Source organism: Hippopotamus amphibius, chromosome 1 (assembly GCF_030028045.1).
Source record: "Hippopotamus amphibius kiboko isolate mHipAmp2 chromosome 1, mHipAmp2.hap2, whole genome shotgun sequence".
Lineage (NCBI taxonomy): Eukaryota > Metazoa > Chordata > Mammalia > Artiodactyla > Hippopotamidae > Hippopotamus > Hippopotamus amphibius.
Window position 1 is genome coordinate 199426482 of NC_080186.1, and position 22213 is coordinate 199448694.

The following is a 22213-nucleotide window of genomic DNA, read 5'->3' on the forward strand; positions in this document are numbered from 1 at the left end:
CATAAATCACCCTCATTGTCTAGTTGCAAAACTAGTCTTGTTCAGGCTTCTAGTCCCAATCAGAGTTGCAGGAGCACCCTGGTTTCCCGAATCGCCTGTAGCATCTTGTTAAAATTTCACAATCCTCTTGGTATCAGGAAACCTTCAGATGATTTAGTCTGGTATATGGTTAGAGGAGGAGAGGAGGGCTTGAGAGGGGGCCCTGTTCTCCATATCCTACTATGACTGGTCCAGGTTAACCTAATCCAAGGCAGTCACTAGTGAGGGGGAAGTAAGGAGTCACTTTAACACCAAAAAGTATGATGCAGAAACCATTCCTTTGAGATGGTTTCTGAAAGTGTCACAGCTGCTCATAATAAGTATCATACCTAACACTTCCTGGGTTCTTAACTATATACCAGCCACTGTTCTAAGTGTCTTGCATACAATATTTCATGGGATGCCACAATTCTTTGAGGACCAGTAACTTACCCAAGGTCACATCACTAGTTAGTGGCAGAAGCTAGAATTTGAACTCATATACTTGGGCCCCAATACTTGTTCCCTTCATCTGATACCTACACTTCATCTAATACTGATAGGAAGAAAACCAGCAACAAGGCTGACAAAAAGTTAATATATCCATGTACTGTGGATTCACATGCAAAACTAATGTTTGTCCTCATTTATGTTTTATGAATCCTCTTTTCTAATCCTCAGACATGGGACCAGATGTGCAGGAGAAATTGCCATGCAAGCGAATAATCACAAGTGTGGGGTTGGAGTTGCATACAGTTCCAAAGTTGGAGGTAAAGCAAAGGGTTGTTCCTGTAGTTCTGCACTTTGTCTTGCATTACCCGGTGTAGACGGGATGGGGTGGGAGGACTTTTCAACAACCAGAGGCAGAAATGAACTTCATGCAAAGTTTGCTGCACAACTTGACTGTGATTTGCAAGCAAATCGGTGGATCTGGATTCTTAGAAAATGACAGCCGAATATAGCCCATACATCCTTCTTGGGGGATAGGGGTGGGGAATGGAAATGTTGAATAGCTTTTGAAGCAAATCGAATTTTCTCTGTGTTCTGATTTAGAAGGGTTTGTTATTGAGTGCTTGCTAAGAGAACAGACAGAGGGGGTAAATTTAGGCAAAGACTTCCCCTGCCTCTTAATTCTGTAGTCCTTCGTTTCATAACAAAGAACAGTTAAAAACAGTAAAAAGAATACTTACTTGTTATAGTAAGAAGCCAAAGGTTATCTGTGGTAGCAAGAATTTAGAATCTTTGGTTGTTTCAGTCAGTGTCTTTATAGGTAAGCATATGGTAAGTTCAATCAGGGCAATTTAATAAAGGAACAATTTATAAGAGTTAAAGGAAACCATCAAGGGACTAACTAATGTAAGCAGATGTTACTACCTTTAGACTTAATGGAGCAAGGGGAGGGAGTAGTCATGGAAACTGGAGAGAGAAAGCTGTGGCCACACAAGACAGACACTGGACTGGAGCTGTTGCCATAAGTACAACAATGGAGCTGCTTCTAGGCGGGGAGGATCCAGGAATAAGTACCTCACTCTCCCCTCACCCCCAGACCTCCTGCTGATGTTTCAGTTGGCTGAAACCAATGGGAAGACAAGAGAACCCACTGCTGCCATCCACGTTCCTGTGAAGAAGGGTGCAGACTAGATCTACAGGGACTCACAGAGAATAAAATATTTGTCTCTGTTCGTCACGCTAGCCCTTCCTAAGGCTTTCATGGTTACACTATTAACTTTGCATTTAGTTTGTTTTTTAAAACCACAACAAAAAAAGATTCATTGTAGAGCATGGCAATGACGGTAAAACTCCTTTAAGCTCTACGTGAGTATACCTTGAATTTGGCTTTGTATTCCTTTTCAGAAATCAAATAAATATACATCCTACCATATAGAATGCATCTCTCACTATCACAGCACACTCCTAGATGTTAAGGGTCATTCCTGATTCCTTTGATAAAAACATCATCAAAGTGACATGTTAATTTAAAGAAAATGAAGGCAGAAGCGCAAATTACATAATCACCTAGAAAAATTTAAGTAATAGTGAACTAAATAGCTATAGTTGTGAGAGAATCATCTCATCCCTTCATTTAATAGAGCAGGAATCGGAAGCAAGATTCTCAAGGAAACTAAAACACACCCACTGTGTGTCTGTCATTTACCTTCTAAGACATTAGCCACATCCTGGAAGTTAACAGGATGGATTTGTGTGCCAGATTTCTGGGATTCCAGTCCCAGCTTCCCAGTTGCAAGCTGTGTGGCCTTGGGCAAGTCCTTGTCCCTCGCTGGCCTCAGTCTCTCTCCCTGTAAAATGGGGAGAATTACAGTACCCATCTCAAATGGTTATCATAAGATAGATGAGTTCATATATTTAAGGCCTATACAATGGTAGCTGCATATAGTATATCTCAATGCACATGAGTTGTTACCATCCCCATTTTATAGATGAAGAAACTGAGGCACATAGAAATTAAGTGGCTTGCCCAAAATCACAGAGGTAGTACGTAGCAGAGCTGGGATTTTTTTCCCCAAATGCATTTAAACAATTTTTTAAAATAGATATGACTTCTACTGGTCATGTCAACTACATGTTCTTTTACCCAAGCTCCATAATAAATAATAGTGTGAAAATCCAAGGCTGTGCACTCTATTGCATTATTAGCCTGAAGCCAGGAATAACCAGGTAGCTGCCTGTATCTGTCTAAATTGCTTTTGCCTTCCTGGCTCTTGAATACATGAGTCTGATGATGGGTGACAGCCTGCTGGAAAGCACAAAGAGCTACCGCATCTGCCTTCTCCTGATGAAAAATGATTCCCCCTCAGGAGTGAAATCCATGGCAATGATTTCATCCTTGAGATTATTTAGAAGAAAAGGAAGCATGTTCCTTGAAAATGTTTCTTAGCAAACACATAAAAGAATGGCCTCTGGGTTATTTTTAATCAGTGCTTAGAAACAAGAGTTCTTTCCCTATGTGTTAGTTTTCTACTGTAGGTAGATCTTTTCAAGCTGCATGGTTTCCCATACAGAGTCCTTTGTAAGGCACTGGCTGGGCCACAGCCATTCATGGTATAGTCATGAGCAGGCATGTTTGATGCCTCTTTCAGATAGCTATCCTGTCATTTTCAGGTTATTAGGGCAGCAGAAGGAGGGGAGACATTTTGTAATCAACAAAAACCATGGCCACTGCACAGCACGTAGAGTTATCTCTAAACAGCAGATAAGAAAGCTTATGGAGGCAGTGACTTGATCTTCCTGCTGTGCTTTCAGCAGCTGGGTCACAGGCATTTGGGGCATACAATAGTTCCCTGTTTTTGACTCTTTGGGGAGTCCCTTAAAAAACTGAATATTAAGAGCATTTGCCATTCTACACGTACACACTGACATCAACATTTGTGTTTGTCTGTTTTGCTATTCAGGCATAAGAATGCTGGATGGCATTGTGACCGATGCTATTGAAGCCAGCTCAATTGGATTTAATCCTGGACATGTGGATATTTACAGTGCGAGCTGGGGCCCTAATGATGATGGGAAAACTGTGGAGGGGCCTGGCCGACTAGCCCAGAAGGCTTTTGAATACGGTGTCCAACAGGTGAGATGCTTAACACAGACCCCCTTGAAATGAAACCTGACCAATTGAATACGAGGAGAAGGGAAGAGCACTTAGTTTATATGCAAAGAAATAGTGGTGAATTTCTTGTTTATGATTTGAACTGCATTTAGAGAGCCAATTCATTCTTCAGAGGGATGGAAGTTAAGGGTTAAGAAAGCTTTCCTCATTTGGGTCTGACATTCAACAGATATTCATCACTCTTAGAATGTTTACTTTTAAAAATACTCCGGATACGTCCTTTCTCATTTTCCCACTGCTTTTGGATTTCTACACTAGGTAAACTACTACTCAGACTTCTTTCAAATACTCTGAAAATACATCCTTAAATAAAGCAACGTGCCGCCTCCCTCTCTGCACGTGCCTGATGAATACCTGTGCCTTGGTTGTGCTGCCCTGTCACTGGGCTTTAATGCATTCTTGCCAGGATTCTAAGGTCTCGTTCTGCACAGGAAGAAAAAAAAGTAGGAACTTTGGAGAGCACAAATTGAAAAATCATAGAAAGGGTAGCCTTGACAAGTTCCATTCAATTGAAGAGTCCCTTTTAATGCAGCTGCAAAGCAGATCTGAATAATGCCTGATTTTGTCATTCTATCAGTCAGTCAGAAGATTCAAGCAGAAAGAAAGAGAGGACGTTCAAAGATTCAAGCATAGTGACATAAGCCAAGGGAACAGTGAAAAAAATTGAGTGAGTGCTAAAGGCCAGCTTATGAATCCACATAATAAAGAAAAAAAAGTCCTCACTCAGCTCCATCCCAGAGGGGGCCCAGATGAAGGAGGACTGGCAGCACCAGAGCCCAGTGGCTTACAGCATGCAGTTTCGTGAGAGTTCCAGCATCGATGCTGGAGGACCTGGAGTTGAAACAGACGCCATACTACTCTCTCTGAGAACTTCTTGCATGTATTTGTGTATTTGTTGGGGATTGATTGGGATGTGACAGTGACCCCAATAGATGATAATAGATGTGACATATTTTGGCTCTTCCTGTAGGGGAGACAAGGAAAGGGCTCTATCTTCGTCTGGGCTTCTGGGAATGGAGGGCGTCAGGGAGATAACTGTGACTGTGATGGGTACACGGACAGTATCTACACCATCTCCATCAGCAGTGCTTCGCAACAAGGCCTATCCCCCTGGTATGCGGAGAAGTGCTCTTCCACGCTGGCCACCTCCTACAGCAGTGGGGATTACACCGACCAGCGAATCGTATGTTGCTTTTGGCTAACTCTCTCTGCTTAGGTAGGAGAGCATGGCTTGTCTTCAAAACGATCCTTTGGTCAAATTGATTTGCTTAAGCTTCATGTCTCAGCTGGGGAGGCTCACACTTTACTCACTTGAAGGGTGGGATGTATTGGGAAGTTTTCTCTCTCAGGGATAATGACGCTTCTGCCAAGACGATGTTGCCTCTTGGTCATTTTTAAACTCAGCCCTGAGAAGCCACCAACCTGTCATTACATATGGCCAAGATGCCAAATGTCAATTCAGCTTGTGAGATGCCTCCCTGAAAACAGCCTTAAAGGAGATTTCAGGGTTGTTGGGGCTTTATCACCCTTGTACTTGTTGATGCTTTAATAGCAGAGAAAATGTCTGACTTGCCCTTTAGCAGATGATAAAAACACAGAGCATACACCAGCTATGTCTCCTAAGAATGGAGGACCTACAGGAAAATAACAGTCTAAATTTCCCCTGAGGTGAACTTCTCAGCATCCGAATAAGCAGCTTAGGAAGGTTATATGCTCAGAGAGCATCTCTGGCCCACGCTTGGCTGTGCCTTCACTTCCATGAGTCAGACTGCCAAGGGCAATTATTGGATTTCCCTTCAAGGGCATGATGATGAAGGGCCATTCGGGGGCTTTGAGAACAAAGAGAAGCACTTTTAATTTAAAAATTTAAAGCTTCAAACTTAACTCCTGACACAGAAAAAACCAACCAGCTAAAGCATGTAGATCCTAATCTCGATAAAATAACAGGTCATGATCCAATTAGATTATGGGTAAACCCCCTTCTAATTAGCCTTTGGAATGTGTGTAAAATTCATATTAATGGCATCTCAACAAAACTGTCAGAACTACGATCTTCATGCAGGATCCCTCTTCTGGAACTCTGTCTCTTTCTGCAACCTACTCTAGTTTAGACAGTAAAACTGTGGTCTCAACTTAGAAGCCCTGGCCTACCTCTCAGGCCCGTATCTTTAATTACTCAAAGAGACAGTGACATTCTACCCAGGGGTTCTTTATAGCAGGTATATCTTACAGCTTTTTTTTTTTTTTTGGCGCACGGGCTTAGTTGCTCCGTGGCATGTGGGATCTTCCTGGAGCAGGGATCGAACCTGTGTCCCCTGCATGGGCAGGCGGATTCTCAACCACTGCGCCACCTAGGAAGCCCTGTCTTACAGCTTTTGAAAGGAGCCTATGAGACATGTGCCCCACTTGCATTCACAACTCCTGGATCTTGATGACCCTGTCAATGTCCAGAGTGGCTTTTCAATAAATGGCCTGTTGTCCATTTCAGAGTCACCGTTTCATAGACTGTCCCTCATCTGAGCCACTGTGCTTTAAAGCAGGAGAAAGAGTTTCCAACTTTGTAAAGATCCCTCCTTAGGTAAATCAGCCATAGAAGAGACAGCTGGTGGATTCTATTTGAGACAGTTGCAATAACATAGCCTTTGTCTTACGCAACCCTCTTCCTCAGCACAGTCATCCCTGGGGGCTTACTTGCGTCAACAGGTAAAAAGGGCAGGCTTGCTTCCACAGCCCTCAGAGGAACAGAGCCACCATAACTTGAGATATTCAGCGACTCCAAGTGGGAAGCCAAAGGAGGTGATAATAGAACAAATTATTTTTTTACACCTCCCTCCCACACATTGAAATCTCTAGCTAAAAAAATCACTCTGCGAGAACCTGGGTGGGTGTCTTGTTAGTAATCCTTTGGCCCAACTACTCCTTCAACCGACAACACTGTGGTCCTTAAGGCAGACTAACTGGAAGTCTTTTTGGTTTCTTCCCTTTGTCTTAGCAACCTCTTCATTAAGCTAAAATTAGCCTGGGTAATTCCTTATGTGCAGTAACATTGTGTATAATGCTTTCACAGACAGGATCTCATGTCAGCCTCAGAACATGAGTCCAGAAATGTCAACCTCATTTGACAGATGGGGAAACCAAGTGACTTGCCCATGGAACACGTCTACTGAGTGGCAGGTCTAGAATTTGAGCCCAGATCTACGTCTAGCACACTTTCATTTGAAAAATTCACCATTTTCATCAAAGTACAAATGTGACACTAACTCATGGCCATCAGATTACATCACCAGTAAGTGAAAACTACACATAAAACACATTTTGTGCAAGTAGTTCAAGTGGCCAAAATCAGGGTGGCTTCACCTCCTTGTGCTGAAGAGGCAGTCAGATGTCAATCTGAAGGCAAAAGGGAATTGCGTAGGAGGCAAAATTTCTAAATATGCCAGGCCAAACACAATGGACCTGATGATTAATGGGCCAGCATGATTCACAGTGATTTTGAAACAGTCCCTTTTTTACAGACAGCATTTCATTTGGGAATCTCAGAAGAGAAAAAAAATTCATAGTGGGAGGACTTCATCCCCAGAAAAGGCATTCTGATGCCAGAATTATAGACAAGTTGCATATAAAGGAGAGTGAGCTAAAATATCAGCAGATGGCAAACATCCGCCTGCGGTTTAGAGGAGGAAGTAGGGAATCGAATCAGCTGGGCTTCCTGATCATAACAGATGTAGCCCTCTGTAGGGTTAACCCCCGGGGACAGGATCACACTCCTCACATGTTCTCCCACATTTCTTTCTTTCCTGGTGCCCCTCAGACGAGTGCAGACCTGCACAACGACTGCACAGAGACCCACACGGGCACCTCTGCCTCTGCACCCCTGGCTGCTGGCATCTTCGCTCTGGCCCTGGAAGCAAAGTAAGGCCCAGAAAGTTTCTAATCACCTGTAAAAAGCTGCTTCTCCTTCTTCTTTTTAATAGCATATATTATTTTCTGAATATATGGTTACAGTAGAAAACTACAAAAAAGTAAAGAATAAGCTCTCTTCCTGTTAACATCTCAATGTAGATTTAATACACACACTTATCTTACAAATTCACACACTATTTGTAATTTTTTCTTTTCTTGGCTGCACCACATGGTTTGTGGGGTCTTAATACCCTGACCAGAGATGGAAACTGCACCCTCAGCAGTAAAAGCGTGGAGTCCTAACCGCTGGACCGCCAGGGAATTCCCTATTCTGTAATTTTTTAAAATCCACCTATATTAAGAGCAATTTCGCACATCTAAATCAATCTTCCTTGACCTTTAAAAACTCATGCTCTCCTCCCAATCCTCCTCCCACTCAGCTGTAAGGCTTTCTCACTTCTGCTTATTCCCACCAAGAAAGACTTAGTCCAGATAATTTCCTGTGGGCATTGTTAGGAATAAAAAGTTTTTAAAAGATCTTTTTTTTTTTTTTTTTTTAGATTACATAAGCCCAGTCCTAGATCTGATATAACACATCAGGGGACATGAGAATTAAAAACAGGAGTTTTATCTTTTTGTAGTAAACCATTATATAAATGCAAATTTTATTAAAGCCATTCATGCTTAAACACCCTTGTCCATAGATATTAGTTATCATTTCTGATAATTTCCTTAAGATAAACACTTACAATTGGAACTTTGGGGTCAAAGGGCATGCATGTTTTAATGGTTTAGATACATACTGACAAGTTACTGTCTAGAAAGACTGTACCATCTTATATTCCCACCAGCAGTGTATGTGTGAGAGTGCCAGTTTCCTAAACCCTTCTCAAACCTACCTCTACTATCTTTTAAAATGTTTGCTACTTTGATAGGTGAAAATGGCATCTCATCTTTATATGTTTTCATTTTATTACTAATGAAGCTCAATATTTTACATTCTTTTGCCATTTATCATCTGTGATTGCTTGTTTATGACCTTGATTTTGTTTTATGGCTTTAGAAAAGCTACTAATGCTTGGTTAGTTTGACATTTTCCTTTTCATTTTATTTACATGTAATTTTTAATGTAATGAAGTTAATGTGTATGCAGTTATCTTTGTCAGTCTCTTTAAGGTTTTATTCCTTTTTTATGCTCAGAAAAATCTTTACAACCCCAAATTATATAAATATTTATTTATATGTCTTTTAGTATGGTTCCTTTACCTTATCTATGTTCTAAATCCCCCTGGAATTTATTTTACTGTATGTGATCAAAAAGGCTTTTAGCAACATTTTTCCCCATAATAGTTATTCAATAGTCTAATACTTAATACAGAGGAAAAAAGTCTGTCTCACACTCTATCCACAGCTTTTTATTCATCCTTATTTCTGCTTTCTGCTGTTGTGTGGTGAGAAATCTTTAAATGTTGTCAGGTGGTATGGTTGCATGATAGAGGAAGTGTTTAAACTTGTAAATTACTATTTTCCTTCCTAATAAGGAGATTATCCTAGAAGAACATACATACTCTCTACAGAGAGGACAAAGCAGTCCCATCATGTCATATTCAGTAGATGAGGTTCACAGTAGCAGAAGAACAGAACATCTTGGCCTGAGCCATAGCTGGAAAAGCCCTGCAATTGCTGAGGAGAGTCCAGCATCACTCCAGGAGCCCTGGAGCCACCTGTGGAGTTGTGGTTGAGTCCCTGGTATCTCAGCTATGAGACAGCCACAGCAGCTAAGCTAGACAGGCCTAGTGAGGCTTGTATCAAGAGTCTGCTTACTTGGAGGGGCTGGAAAGATATCCGATAAGGGAAAAGCAAATCTAGATGCCCAGTCAGAAGCAGGGAAATCGGAAGCTCTTGAATTCAACAGAAAAGCTATGTTCAGAATCTGAGTTCAGTTATAACAGGAAGGGGATGGACAGAGGGCAAAGTCTACAGACACAAGCTAAGACTGGCATCAGCAGACCCAAAGCAAATTTGAGGAAAGATAATCTAAGCAGTGAAAAATGCAAGGAATCCTTGGCTTCAAGGGCTAGGCGTATTACTAGCTACGTGACCTTAGGCAAATTAATCTCCAATTGAAGCCTCAATTTATCATCTCAAAAATGGAGAGGTCAGATCAGTTCATTTTTTCCCAAACCTTCTCCCTTTATAAGATCCTCCAATTTGAAACTGAAGGTGTCAGCATATATAGATCATCTAACACGAATTGCTGAGGTTGGTGGTAAGAGGTCCAGAGTGGAATAAGGTCCTATAAAGGCAAGTAGTTACACACAGGTGATGAAACAAAATCATGATATTTATAATTTTAGGATATAAGCTTTTAGCTCCAGGGAGCTTTTAAGAGAAAACTATCCTTAAAATTTTGTCTTCCCTACCCAAAACCTATCAGATGCATGCAAATATAACCAGCCAGACCTAGCCCATCCTTATCTAGCGACCAGAATAGTAGAAACACCCATCTAGCTAAACAGATGTAATGTTATTTTGACTAAGAACTGAAATTTTAAAATTGTAATCTCTGATTTCTAAAATTTCAAAGCTTCTTTTTCCATATAAGAAAATCATCTAAGAATGATCTAGCCCCATTAATCTCAGTTAATTCCTAATGGACTATTTATAAAGCAGGGGCTATATGGATTGTTACAAAATACGTGGGGTCCATGAACTTCTTTGAAACTAGATGCAGAAATGTTTGAGAGTGTTTGTCTGGCATTTTCGGGGGAATGGTGTGTAGGTTCCATCAGATTCTCACACTGCTCGTGATTTAAGAGACATTAAAGAGTCTACAGTCTCCCTGGTGTGTGTAATAAGAATTTAATTCCTTTCATTTTGATTCAGTCATCAGTAAGATGGACATAATCTGTCTTAGCACTTATAAACTTCCTACCAAAGTGCATAGAGATTATTGAGATGTCTGTCCGCAAACGGACAATTTTCTTAGATCTATTCAATTGTCTATACTAAGACAATTATTTCAGAAAATCTGAACACCGGAATTTCTAGAAAAGTCCCTAGATAATCAAGATTGGGAGAATCATTTAACCACAAGCTTCTCCTCAAGGAACAACTATGGAGACTGAGGAACAACTCTGGGCTAAATTTATCAAGAAGAATAACATTCAGTATTTGATATCAGGCGCTTACCATGGGCCAGACATTGTGCTAACCTCTTTATAGACAATACTAACTCTAATCCTTACAACATTCTTGTGACATAGAAATTATTAATTGCATTTTACTAAGAAAGAAATTGAGGCTTAGAGAGGTTGAGAAATGTAAGCAAGATTCCACAAGATTCAAATTTAGGTCTATCTGACCCCAAAGCCTGTGCTATCAGCAGCTATAGGACACTGCCTGCTATAGTCCTGTGTGGGAGGGGAAATTTCATCCCCTCAAAGAAAGAGGGGTCAAGAAGACTGAGACTGATAAAGAAACATCTTAACTCTCCTGTTTATGATTTAGGAATAAAAGCCTCCTGTCACACAGACTACTTATGCTGCATTAAATATGGGACTCTGGGGAATGGGAAAAGGAGAAAGAAGGAGAAAGAATGATTCATGGCTCAAAGAGTGGTTTCTGGATCAAATGTAGAGGAGAATATTTCCTTCCCTAGAAGAGTGTTTCTCAAACACCAACATACATAGTCATCACCTTGGGTGTTTATTTCGTTTGCAGATTCCCAGATCCAATTGCCAGGAACTCAGATTCAGAAGTTTCTGATATTTGGCCCAGGAATCCCTATTTTTAATGAGTATTCCAGGCAGTTTTTATGCTGGTAGTTACCTTAGCCAAAATTTGAGAAACAGCTGCTATGAAGGGTTACCTTACAACTGTATTTTCCTACAACCTCATCAGGCTGTGACTGTGAAGATGCCCATTAGGGTACCTCATAAATAGGCATATCCTGGAAATATATAAATTATATATATTTTTATACATATTATATATATATAAATACACACACACACACACACACACACACACACACACACACACACACTAAAAAAGACAGGAATTCCTTGGATAAATATGCCTGTGGTACTATTATACTTAAGAAAGACGGCAGACAGTAACTTGTCTTTTGAGGGGAGAGCAAAGAATCAGAATGATTTTTAATAAAGAACAAAAAGTGAAACATTGAATCCTTCCACACCTTTGGAGGTATTAAACAAACAGATGAACCAATCTTCTGTTTTCATTAAAGAGGGAGGGAACGGAAACGGACTTTCAAAGTTGCATGAAACGTTTGGATAAAGCAAAGAATTCCTTGACTCAGTGCATTGTGAAATGTGGAAAAGTCTCTAGGTTAGAAAATCTTCAACATCTAGGCTTACCTAGTTGTGCTTAGAGGCTAAACCAGGTAGCCTCTAAGACTTTTTTCACTTTAGAATTTTGTCTCCAGATTACTTTACTACACACTTCTAATTAGAAGCAATGCTTAATTTCAATGTTTAATTCCAAAGCCCTTATTTTCTATAAACATATCCCTGATTAGCAACCCAATGCAATTTTAAAAAATTTAATTATTGTGGATGCTGTTGAGACGCGAGATGCTAATTAACAGAGGAAAGCTGTCAGGGATGAGATGCACTATTGTTAGAAGCTCCTTTTCATTTATGAAATGCAATCACTCAAATGAAAAATAACTGTTAGGAAAAAAGGCTTAATTTTCCTAATTGCATGACAATGAAGACAGAATATTTTGCAAAGAATAGGTAAGAGAAAACAAAACAGCAATAAAATCTGCAACTAAATAAAAAACAAATGCTCTAACTATAAAAATGTAGGAAATCTGCTTTGTGTTTGATTATCATGATTATCAAGACCATGACTTATGCCTCCTCAGTAGATCTCCTCATCCCAACCTCCACACACACACCTGCCCTCACTAAGAGTCCAAGTGGGAAATTGGTGTGTTGCCCATAGACTACCTTGATAAGAGGCTTTTAGCTAAAACTCCCTTTAAAAGATGGGAAGGAAGCAAGAACTTCACTAAAGTGCTGTATAGGCCAGAATTAGTTTCTACATTCAGAAAATAGCCTATCTGCTCAGCTAGTAAACGATTCCTCAGTGTGGGAAGGCCAATGTGGAAACAACATCTACAATGAAGTATGTATGGTATTGGGCAGATTGGAGATCTGAAGAATAAGGAATTTTCAAGACGGTCATACTTAACCTCTCATCTTATAGATGAGTCCACGCTGGCCCAGGGAGATGAAGTGGCTTGCTTAAGGTCACGCAGGTCTTTGGCAGTAGAGTAGAATGTAATGTGCCTTCTTTTACTCCCTATTCTGACCTCTAATTGTCTTCATTAGTTATATGCTTGTATTCTTTCTTCCAACTCCTGTTATTTTAGCTATAACATAAAACTTCCTAGATAGATTTTTTTAAAATATACATATAAAATCGTGTCTTACCCTCAGATATGTTGATGCAGTAGGTTTAGGCCTTTATCAGTCACTCTCTGAGGTTAAGTGTTATGTTTGTCAGGAGATCAGCTGAGCAGAGAGAAAAAAGTGTATTGAGCTGCCTGGTGTCAGAGCAGCTTTAAAACAACATACCAAAAACAAAAGAGTTAAGCCTTTCATCACTTACTGTGATGGTATAAGCCAGAGTCTAAAACCAGAGAAAACACTGACTCTCCCTGTTCCATTTTTCCCCACAGAAAGTGTACCAGTTGAGGGTCAGGTTAAAGCATGGACATGGGGGTGGTCTCACTGTTGAGGGAGCCCAACGAAAGGCTCTGGTAGTTTTATGGACTCTGGGGTGGGGTTGGGGTGAGGGAGGAGTCTCGGAGTGGAGAAGCACTGGGTACTGAGTCAGAGTGGGGAGAAATATCTTCAAGGTTCCTCCTCCTCCCCGCATCAGGAGCCTTGGCTGAGGCGCCTGAAGAAGAGTTTTGCCTAAGGTCTCAGATAAGGAGACCTAGGAAAGAAAGCGCAGGGCCTAGGAATGTAAATATGGGAAGAGCTTGACGGGGGCGGAGGGCCTGAGTCCTTGCCTGCAGCTCCCTTCAGAGACGGCGATGCAGGAACTGTGGCCCAGGCTGGGGTGGAAAAGGCAGCTTCCCCGTGAGGCCCACCAGGTAGAGCCTTCGTAATGCCTATGATGAGGACTGGGTTTTTAACCAGGAACACACTCCTCAGTGTTTAGGAATGTGCACTGTCTCGCTTGCCACCAGGGGATTGTTAAACCAGTCCATTACCGTCTCTGGGGAGAAAACAGCAAATTGAGCCAGATTCCCCTGATGGCTGTTTCACAACCCAGCGGTAAGATAGAGACCTTGAGGACTCACACTTAGGCATTTATTTATTAAATAATGCTTGATAGAAACAATGCAGGTCTCAAAGCTAAGGAAAATCTGGAGATTGTGAAAGACTTGAATGATTAACAGCAGTAAGTTTTAAAATTGTTTTTAAGGCTAGTTAACACTTAGACACATTCAATCATCCAACCAACCGATATTTACCCAGTATATACCCCATATCCGGCATTCTTCTGAGTGCCTGGTACACATTAGAGAACAAGATGGAAAAAAATCTCAGTCCTTCTCACAGCTGATTCTAGCAGGGGAGACAGACATTAATAATAACACAAAACAAATGAGTTGCTCAGTGTGTTAGAAGATAAGCACCATAAAAGAAAAAAAAAAAGTATAGCAAGATAAGAGAGCTCAGGAGTATTTGGGGAGAACTGAAATTGTAAATAGGGTGATCAGGGAAGGCTTCATCTTCATTACAACAGACCCAACAATCCCATGCATCTCTGATTTATCTTTATATTGCTGCTAAATTAATTTTGCCAAGACTTCTGATTATAACATTTCCTTGTTCAAAAATGCTTGATGGTTCACCCTTGCCCAAAGGATAAAGTATAAGCTCCTTTTCCTGGCATTCAAGGTCCTCACCATCTGGCTCAGTACTCCTCCTCGCCTCTTGCCTGCTCCAGTAAACCAGACTATTCTCTGTACTCTGGCCACATCCTATCCTTCCCCTCTCAGAGGTTTTGCCCCATTGCCTCATCCCCTCTTCTCTCTCTTTCCACTGCTTGACATTCTACCCACCCTCTAAAGATCAACTCAAATATTTCCTCCTAGAAAAGCCTTCCTAGATCTTTCCATCCCCAAAGAATTCTTTCTCCTTCAAAGTTCTACAATACATTATGCTATGAATACAGCATTCAACAGATATATTATAGTTATTAAAAGACTCTGTTCCCTTACTGGATTGTACACTTCTTAAGGACATGAACTACCTCCTTGAATATCCCCACACTATTCAGCCTGGTGCCTTGTGAGAATGATCTCAAGTAGTTAAGAGCTTCTTGACACTTTTGCTATATAAAGAAAAGAAACAAAATATATTTAAGATTAGGTAGCCAGCCTGTGTCTAAATCTGAGTCTTCCCAAAAAGGAAGTCAAAAGCTCAAATGTGGGTTCATAACACTGAAAATACTAAGGCTGTTAATGAATAGCAGAAAATCAGAGTACACAAAGGAAGTGCTGTCATTCTAAATTTTTGCTCCGGTTAAATATAAGTACTTAGAAATTAGGGACCAAGTCCTACATGTCTACAATGCTGAAAACCAATTTTACTCATGCTAAGATCTAACATATGTGGTTTAAGTCTTCAAGACTGTATTTTTAATTCTGAATGCAAAACATACCAATCGTAATACACACTAAAATTACATAAGTTGCAAAAGGCACCTCATCATCTCTCACTGGAGATGCTTGTTTTTAGCACTTGCTTTTGCAAGGAAACTTCATTTGTCCCTGAAAGATTCTTTGGGTCACTTCCTCTCCAGTCCAAATCTCACCTGGCGAGATATGCAGCACTTGGTTGTCTGGACCTCTGAGTATGACCCACTGGCCAATAACCCTGGATGGAAAAAGAATGGAGCAGGCTTGATGGTGAACAGTCGATTTGGATTCGGGTTGCTAAATGCCAAAGCTCTGGTGGATTTAGCTGATCCCAGGACCTGGAGCAGTGTGCCTGAGAAAAAGGAATGTGTTGTAAAGGACAATGACTTTGAGCCCAGGTAAGTGTCCCCAGGAATTTTAAACAAATGTGTGCCCATGGTACTATTTGAGTATGACGTTTATCACTCTGCCTAGTTTTTCTCATCACCCTTCCAAAATAGATGGAGGTGGTATTTGCCAGTGTTCCCTGTGTGTCTATGAGGAATCAGAGATCAAAGATGTGCAAATTATGTTAACATCTTTGTATTTTCCTCTCACAGCCTACCTACCAGATAGCAGTAAGTCACTGTGCACCATTGTTTTATATACCACTAAGAAAAATCATTGCCAGTTAAACTATTACCAAACATCAGCTTTTTAAAATGTTTATGCCAAATTCAAAGATGTTAAAATGTTTTTTTAATGCATCTTAGATTTGATGAAATGCAGTACTTGCCAATCAGTGTTACCCAAAACCTACTTCCAAAAGAACCTTGCTTCATGCCACAGTGCTTTGTGATTCATGACTTTCCCTTCATGAAGGATCTTTTATCACATGGCTTTCGATTAGACTACACGTGTCCCACTGCATCTAGCCTACAGAAGCAGAATCTGGTATGAGTGCAACCGCAGTTATACCGAAGACCCACTCACACAAAATACCCAAGGGTGGGAGGCTTGGAGGGTCTGCATTAGGGAGAGAAAAATCATTCCTTAAGAGGGTATATTTCAGTAATAGACCACTTTTTGATGGGTATAAGACAAAACTGCTTGAATTCGATGCCATAGCAAATAGCATTGTAGTCAAGTATCTGTGTGTTCCTTACTATTTTCTTTTTCTTTTCTTCCCTTATTTTATTGTTAAGAACTCTTAACATGAGATCTACCCTCTTAAATTTTAAGTGTAAAATACACAATTGTTAACTATAGGTACAATGTACAGCTGATCTCTAGAACTTATTCATCTTGCTTAAGTGAAACTTTATTGATTAGTAACTCTCCATTCCCGCTCTGCGCCCCCCCCAACAAGCCTTAAGCAACCAACATTCCACTCTTTGATTCTATAAATTTGACTATTTTAGATACCTCATATAAGTAGGACCATGCAATATTTATCTACTTGTGACTGGTTTATTCACTCAGCACAACGTCCTCAAGTTGTATCCATATTGTCACATATAGCAGAATTTCCTTCTTTTTTAAAGCTAATATTCCACTGTATGTAAATATCACATTTTCTTTATCCATTCATCTGTTGATGAATATCCGGGTTGTTTTCACATCTTGGCTATTGTGAATAATACTGCAATGGACATGGGAGTGCTAATATTTCTTTGAGATCCTGATTTCAGTTCCTTTGGATAAATATCCAGAAGTGAGATTGCTGGATCATATGGTAGTTTTATTTTTTTAGGAAACTTCATACTGTTTTCCATAGTGGCTGTACCATTTTGCATTCCCACCAATTGTGCAAGGGCTCCAATTTCTCCACATCTTAAACAACACTTTTTTTTTTTTTTAAAGTAATAGTCATCCTGACTCTTGATGGGTGTTTTGATTTGCATTTCCCTGATGATTAATGATGGTGACCTTTTTTTTTTTTTCTACATACCTGTTGGCCATTTGCATGTCTTCTTCAGAGAAATGTTTATTCAGGTCCTTAGCTCATTTTTGAATCAGGTTGCTAGGTTTTCTTTTGCTATTGAGTTGTAGGAGTTCTTGCATATTTTAGAGATTAACACTTTATCAGGCATTGTCTATCAATCTGCAGGCTGCTTTTTCAGTTTGATTGTTTCCTTTGCTATGCAGAGGCTTTTGAGTTTGATATAGTCCTACTCATTTATTTTATTTAATTAATTAATTATTTTTTTTTTTTTTTTGCTGCCTGTGCTTTTAATGTCCTATGCATTAAATCACCGCCAAGACCAATGTCATGAAGTTTTTTCCTTATGTTGTCTTCTAGGAGTTTTTACAGTTTCAGGTCTAATGGGTGGGTTTATTTCTGGGATCTCTATTCTGTTCTATTGGTCTGTATGTCTGTCTTTATGCCAGTACCATACTTTTTTTCTTTTGAAGTATAGTTGATGTACAATTATATGTTACAGATGTACAATTTAGTGATTCACAATTTTTAAAGGTTATACTCCATCTATAATTATTAAAAACTATTGGCTTTATTCCCTTGTTATATAAGATACACTTGTAGCTTATTTTATACCTAAGAGTTTATACCTCTCAATCCCCTACTCCTGAATTGCCCCTCCCCTTCCCTCTCCACACTGGTAACCACTAGTTTGTTCTCTATATCTGTGAGTCTGTTTAATTTTTGTTATATTTACTAGTTTGTTGTATATTTTAGATTCCATATATAAGTGATATCATACAGTATTTGTCTTTCTCTGTCTTATTTCACTTAGCATAGTACTCTCCAAGACCAGCCATGTTGTTGCAAATGCCGAAGTTCATTCTTTTCTATGGCTGATTAGTATTCCATTGTGTGCGTGTGTGTATCTCACATCTTCTTTATCCATTCATCTGTTGATGCACACTTAAGTTGCTTCCATTTCTTGGCAATTGTAAATAATAGTGCTATGAACACTGAGGTGCAGGCATGTTTTCAAATTAGTGGGGTTTTTTTTCTCAGTACCATACTGTTTTGATTGCTGTGACTTTATCATATTTTGAAATTAGGAAGTGTGATGCCTCCAGCTTTGATCTTCTTTCTCAAGATTGATTTGGCTATTTGTAGTCTTTTGTGGTTCCATATAAAGTGTAGAGTCATTTTTTTCCTATTTCTAGAAAAACCTTATCATTTTCTTGTGCATTAAAATTAATTTATGCCTAATCTTAAATTAGGTTCTACTCATAACAGAGAGAGACAACAAGCCTAGCTGAGTATCTACTTAAAAGTGTTGTGTACATGTTTCCATAAAATGCAAGGAAGAAGAGATACACTTTGTTCAGTGATGATTCTTTAATGTATTTAGAGCCTTGAAAGCTAATGGAGAAGTTATCATAGAAATTCCAACAAGAGCTTGTGAGGGACAAGAAAATGCCATCAAGTCACTGGAACATGTGCAATTTGAAGCAACAATTGAATATTCCCGCAGAGGAGATCTTCATGTCACCCTCACTTCTGCTGCTGGTAAATTAAAAAAAAAAAAAAAAAAAGTTCAATTTCTTCTAAACTATGTGTTTAAATTTTTAAGTGTAAATTAAATGATGTCAAGTCAATGCTTGATTTTTGTTTGTATACAGGCCTAAATCGTCCAATAGATACTTTCAGGTCTTGAAAAATATGCTTCTTTTTATTTTTGGCATCAGAACTCTGCCCTGCTCATTCCAACTGATCCTTAGATAAGCAAATAATGAGGCCTATTCAAATAATAACAATTAATAAACCCTTCTGAGTTATGCATTTCCAAACTGCATTCATTTTCCCAGGTCACTGATCTATCACTCATTTCTCTCAGGTAACACATTAGTGAAAGTTAACTCTAATAATTAAGCTGACATACAATAGACACATCCAAGGAATTAATTGAAAAACTTAGAATTCTGATCCATGAAAGAGAGTTGAGAAGACTAACAAATTTTCCACAATTATATGATTAAGCCCTTGTGATATTTTATATGGACATTTATCCTTTCCTGAAAGGTTACTAAATCAGACAAGATCAGGGATGGTAAAGAGCTTATGAAATATAAACCACAATCCAACCAGGAGAAGCTGTCCTAATCCTTTTTCGTGTTTTAGTAGGATTCAATTGACTAAATTCGATTCCCATAAGTGATGTATGAGAAAGATGAGCTATCTCTATAATGTTCTTCCAGGATATGAACTTCCTGGAGGTTTGGAGTAGGCTCTGTTAATTTTGGAATTATGCTTTCTTAATATCTTGGAATTGGCCTGAAATATTGGTGGAATGCTTTTTCATTAATGGCCCTATAGTTCATTTGACACTTTCTCTTATTTATTTATCTATAGAGAACTTGGATTTTAAAATTCAGAGTCTCTTACTAGTAGTTTTTATATGACAAGTAAATTATATACGGTTTTATTTTATTATGTCTATGCTATGTTATAGACTTAGGCACCTATTAAATTTTCAAAATTTCCTCTTAAATTTCAAAATGATAGTTCTTTTAATATGTATGTTGGGTCTTTGACTCTCTTCTTTAATGTAGTTCATAAACATACTTCTCTGAGTTCTCCTTATTCAAATAAACCGTACTTAATATATTCATCCATTATTTATTTTTCTACAATATTTATTGAGAGCTTATTAGATGCCAGGCAATGCACTAAGTATTGTGAATAAAAACTTTTTTTGGGGGGAATGTCCCTATCTTGGTATTATACTCAATGGGAAAATTAAGAGGGCTAATCTCTCCTGACTTTCATTTTCAGTTATCAAATGCTACAGTGTTTCCTGCTATCCAATCTGTTAGGACACTGGTTAACTTGTGTTTCTTGCATGAAAACAGGAACCAGCACCGTACTGTTGGCTGAAAGAGAGCGGGATACATCTCCTAATGGCTTTAAGAATTGGGACTTCATGTCTGTTCACACATGGGGAGAGAATCCCATAGGCACTTGGACTTTGCGAATTACAGACATGGTAAGTATGAATGAAAGGATACAGAACCACAAGCTCACTTTTAAACACTTTGAAGCACTTTTTTTTTTCCCATTTATTTATTTATTATTTTTGGGGGGGTACACCAAGTTCAATCATCTGTTTTTATACACACATCCCCGTATTCCCTCCCTTCCTTGACTCCCCCCCCCTCGAGTCCCCCCACCCTCCCCACCCCAGTCCTCTAAGGCATCTTCCATCCTCGAGTTGGACTCCCTTTGTTATACAACAACTTCCCACTGACTATCTATTTTACAGTTGGTAGTATATATATGTCTGTGCTACTCTCTTGCTTCGTCTCAGCTTCCCCTTCACCCCCCACCCCCTCCCAAACCTCGAGTTCTCCAGTCCATTCTCTGTATCTGCATCCTTGTTCTTGTCACTGAGAGTTAGTGCATCAGTAAGGGCCCAGAGGAACTTTGATCACTCCGTATAGAGGTAAGGAGAAGGTATAGTGTTTCAAGCTCTGCCCACTTGGCTACACAGATAAATTTTTTTTTTTTTTAGAATTAGGCACCAGCCATATAAGAAGGAAGAAAAGATATTTTGATACACAATGTGACAGACTGTGGGACAAATTCAAGTGTTCCCATGTCAGAACACAGCCAGCCACATGCCCTACTCAGCCACCAGAATCAGCTGTATTCACAACCATAGTTAAATGCTACACTAGCTTTGCTATGACATTCTGCTGGGGTCATATGAAGGAACTCTTACCAATATTTACTGCAGTGGCTATTTAGAAGTAGCTTACTTGTTAGATAACATATTTAATGTGGCTTTTTTGTTTTGTTTCAGTTATGAAGCAATTAAAAGCATTTCTCAGTTGTCTTTCTGTCTGCTAACACTCTCATATTCTTCTACAGTTGTAACACACAGTCCCCAAAATAAAGTGTCTGAGCAAAAAGCCAAATACAGTTGAATTATTTATTTTTATATCATGTCTCCCACATTTTCTATAGGTGAGCCTATAAATGAATGGTGTTTTTGGTCCAAGTTCTGAGATAGCAGTGTTAAAATTATCAGTAGTACCAGATTTAATGTCTAGATAACTTTTTAAAAATAAAAATCTCAAATTCCTGGAGATGTCAATTAAATTAATACAAATTCTACAGTCATTGTTCCTTTGTTTCTCTGAGAATAGCTTTCACCTAAAGACTGCTAAAATTGTGACTCAGCAATGGAAGTTGTAAAAATTTCTGCTCTCATAGGGAGAATAAGAAAACATTCTTAGTTGATGATCCTGTTCCTATACTTGGCCTCCATTCTTTAGCTCAATTTCACCATAAGGAAACTAAGAAAATCTGTTTACCAAGATGGGACTGTTTTATATCAAGTCTGCAAAATCTGACTCCACAGTTTTAGATTTTTTTAAAGATATTTTAGATTTCAGCACTTTTTTTTAAAGAACTTTTATTGAGATACAGTTAACATACAACAAACTGCATATATTTAGAGCGTACAATTTGGTATCCCAATCTCCCCATTCATTCCCACCCAACCCTTCCCGCTTTCCCCACTTGGTGTTCATATGTTTGTTGTCTACATCTGTGTCTTTATTTCCACCTTGCAAACCGGTTGATTTTTACCATTTTTCTATATTCCGCATATATGTGTTAATATACGGTATTTGCTTTTCCCTTTCTGACTCACTTCACTCTGTATGACAGTCTCCAGGTCCGTCCATGTCTCTACAAATGTCCCAGTTTCATTGTTTTTTACAGCCGAGCAATATTCTGTTGTATATATGTACCACATCTTTTTTATCCATTCATCTGTTGATGGACATTTAGGTTGCTTCCATGTCCTGGCTATTGTAAACAGGCAGCACATTACTTTTAACATAATTGTTGAGCCTATGAAAATTATTACTCTTCCCATAAATATATACTTCTTAAGGACTGCTTAATGCTGAAGGCTATTTATAATACTCCACAGACTTTTTCGCCCCCAGTGGAAAGTTTCTACAAGTTGATAATTGATAAATATAATTCTCATTATATAAGGTACAGTCAACTTTAA

General features: G+C 39.1%; 1 protein-coding gene across 1 annotated transcript in view; it reads left to right on the top strand.

Annotated features, from left to right (window-relative positions):
- The window catches only part of PCSK1 (proprotein convertase subtilisin/kexin type 1), a 39971-nt gene that overhangs the window by 14917 nt on the left and 2841 nt on the right, over positions 1–22213 (top strand). Inside the window, exons 6-12 of the mRNA XM_057738792.1 lie at positions 700–788; positions 3429–3601; positions 4611–4823; positions 7452–7552; positions 15398–15631; positions 18539–18696; positions 20040–20173. Coding sequence (XP_057594775.1) covers positions 700–788; positions 3429–3601; positions 4611–4823; positions 7452–7552; positions 15398–15631; positions 18539–18696; positions 20040–20173 — 1102 coding nt within the window. The remainder of the gene's footprint in view (positions 1–699; positions 789–3428; positions 3602–4610; positions 4824–7451; positions 7553–15397; positions 15632–18538; positions 18697–20039; positions 20174–22213) is intronic.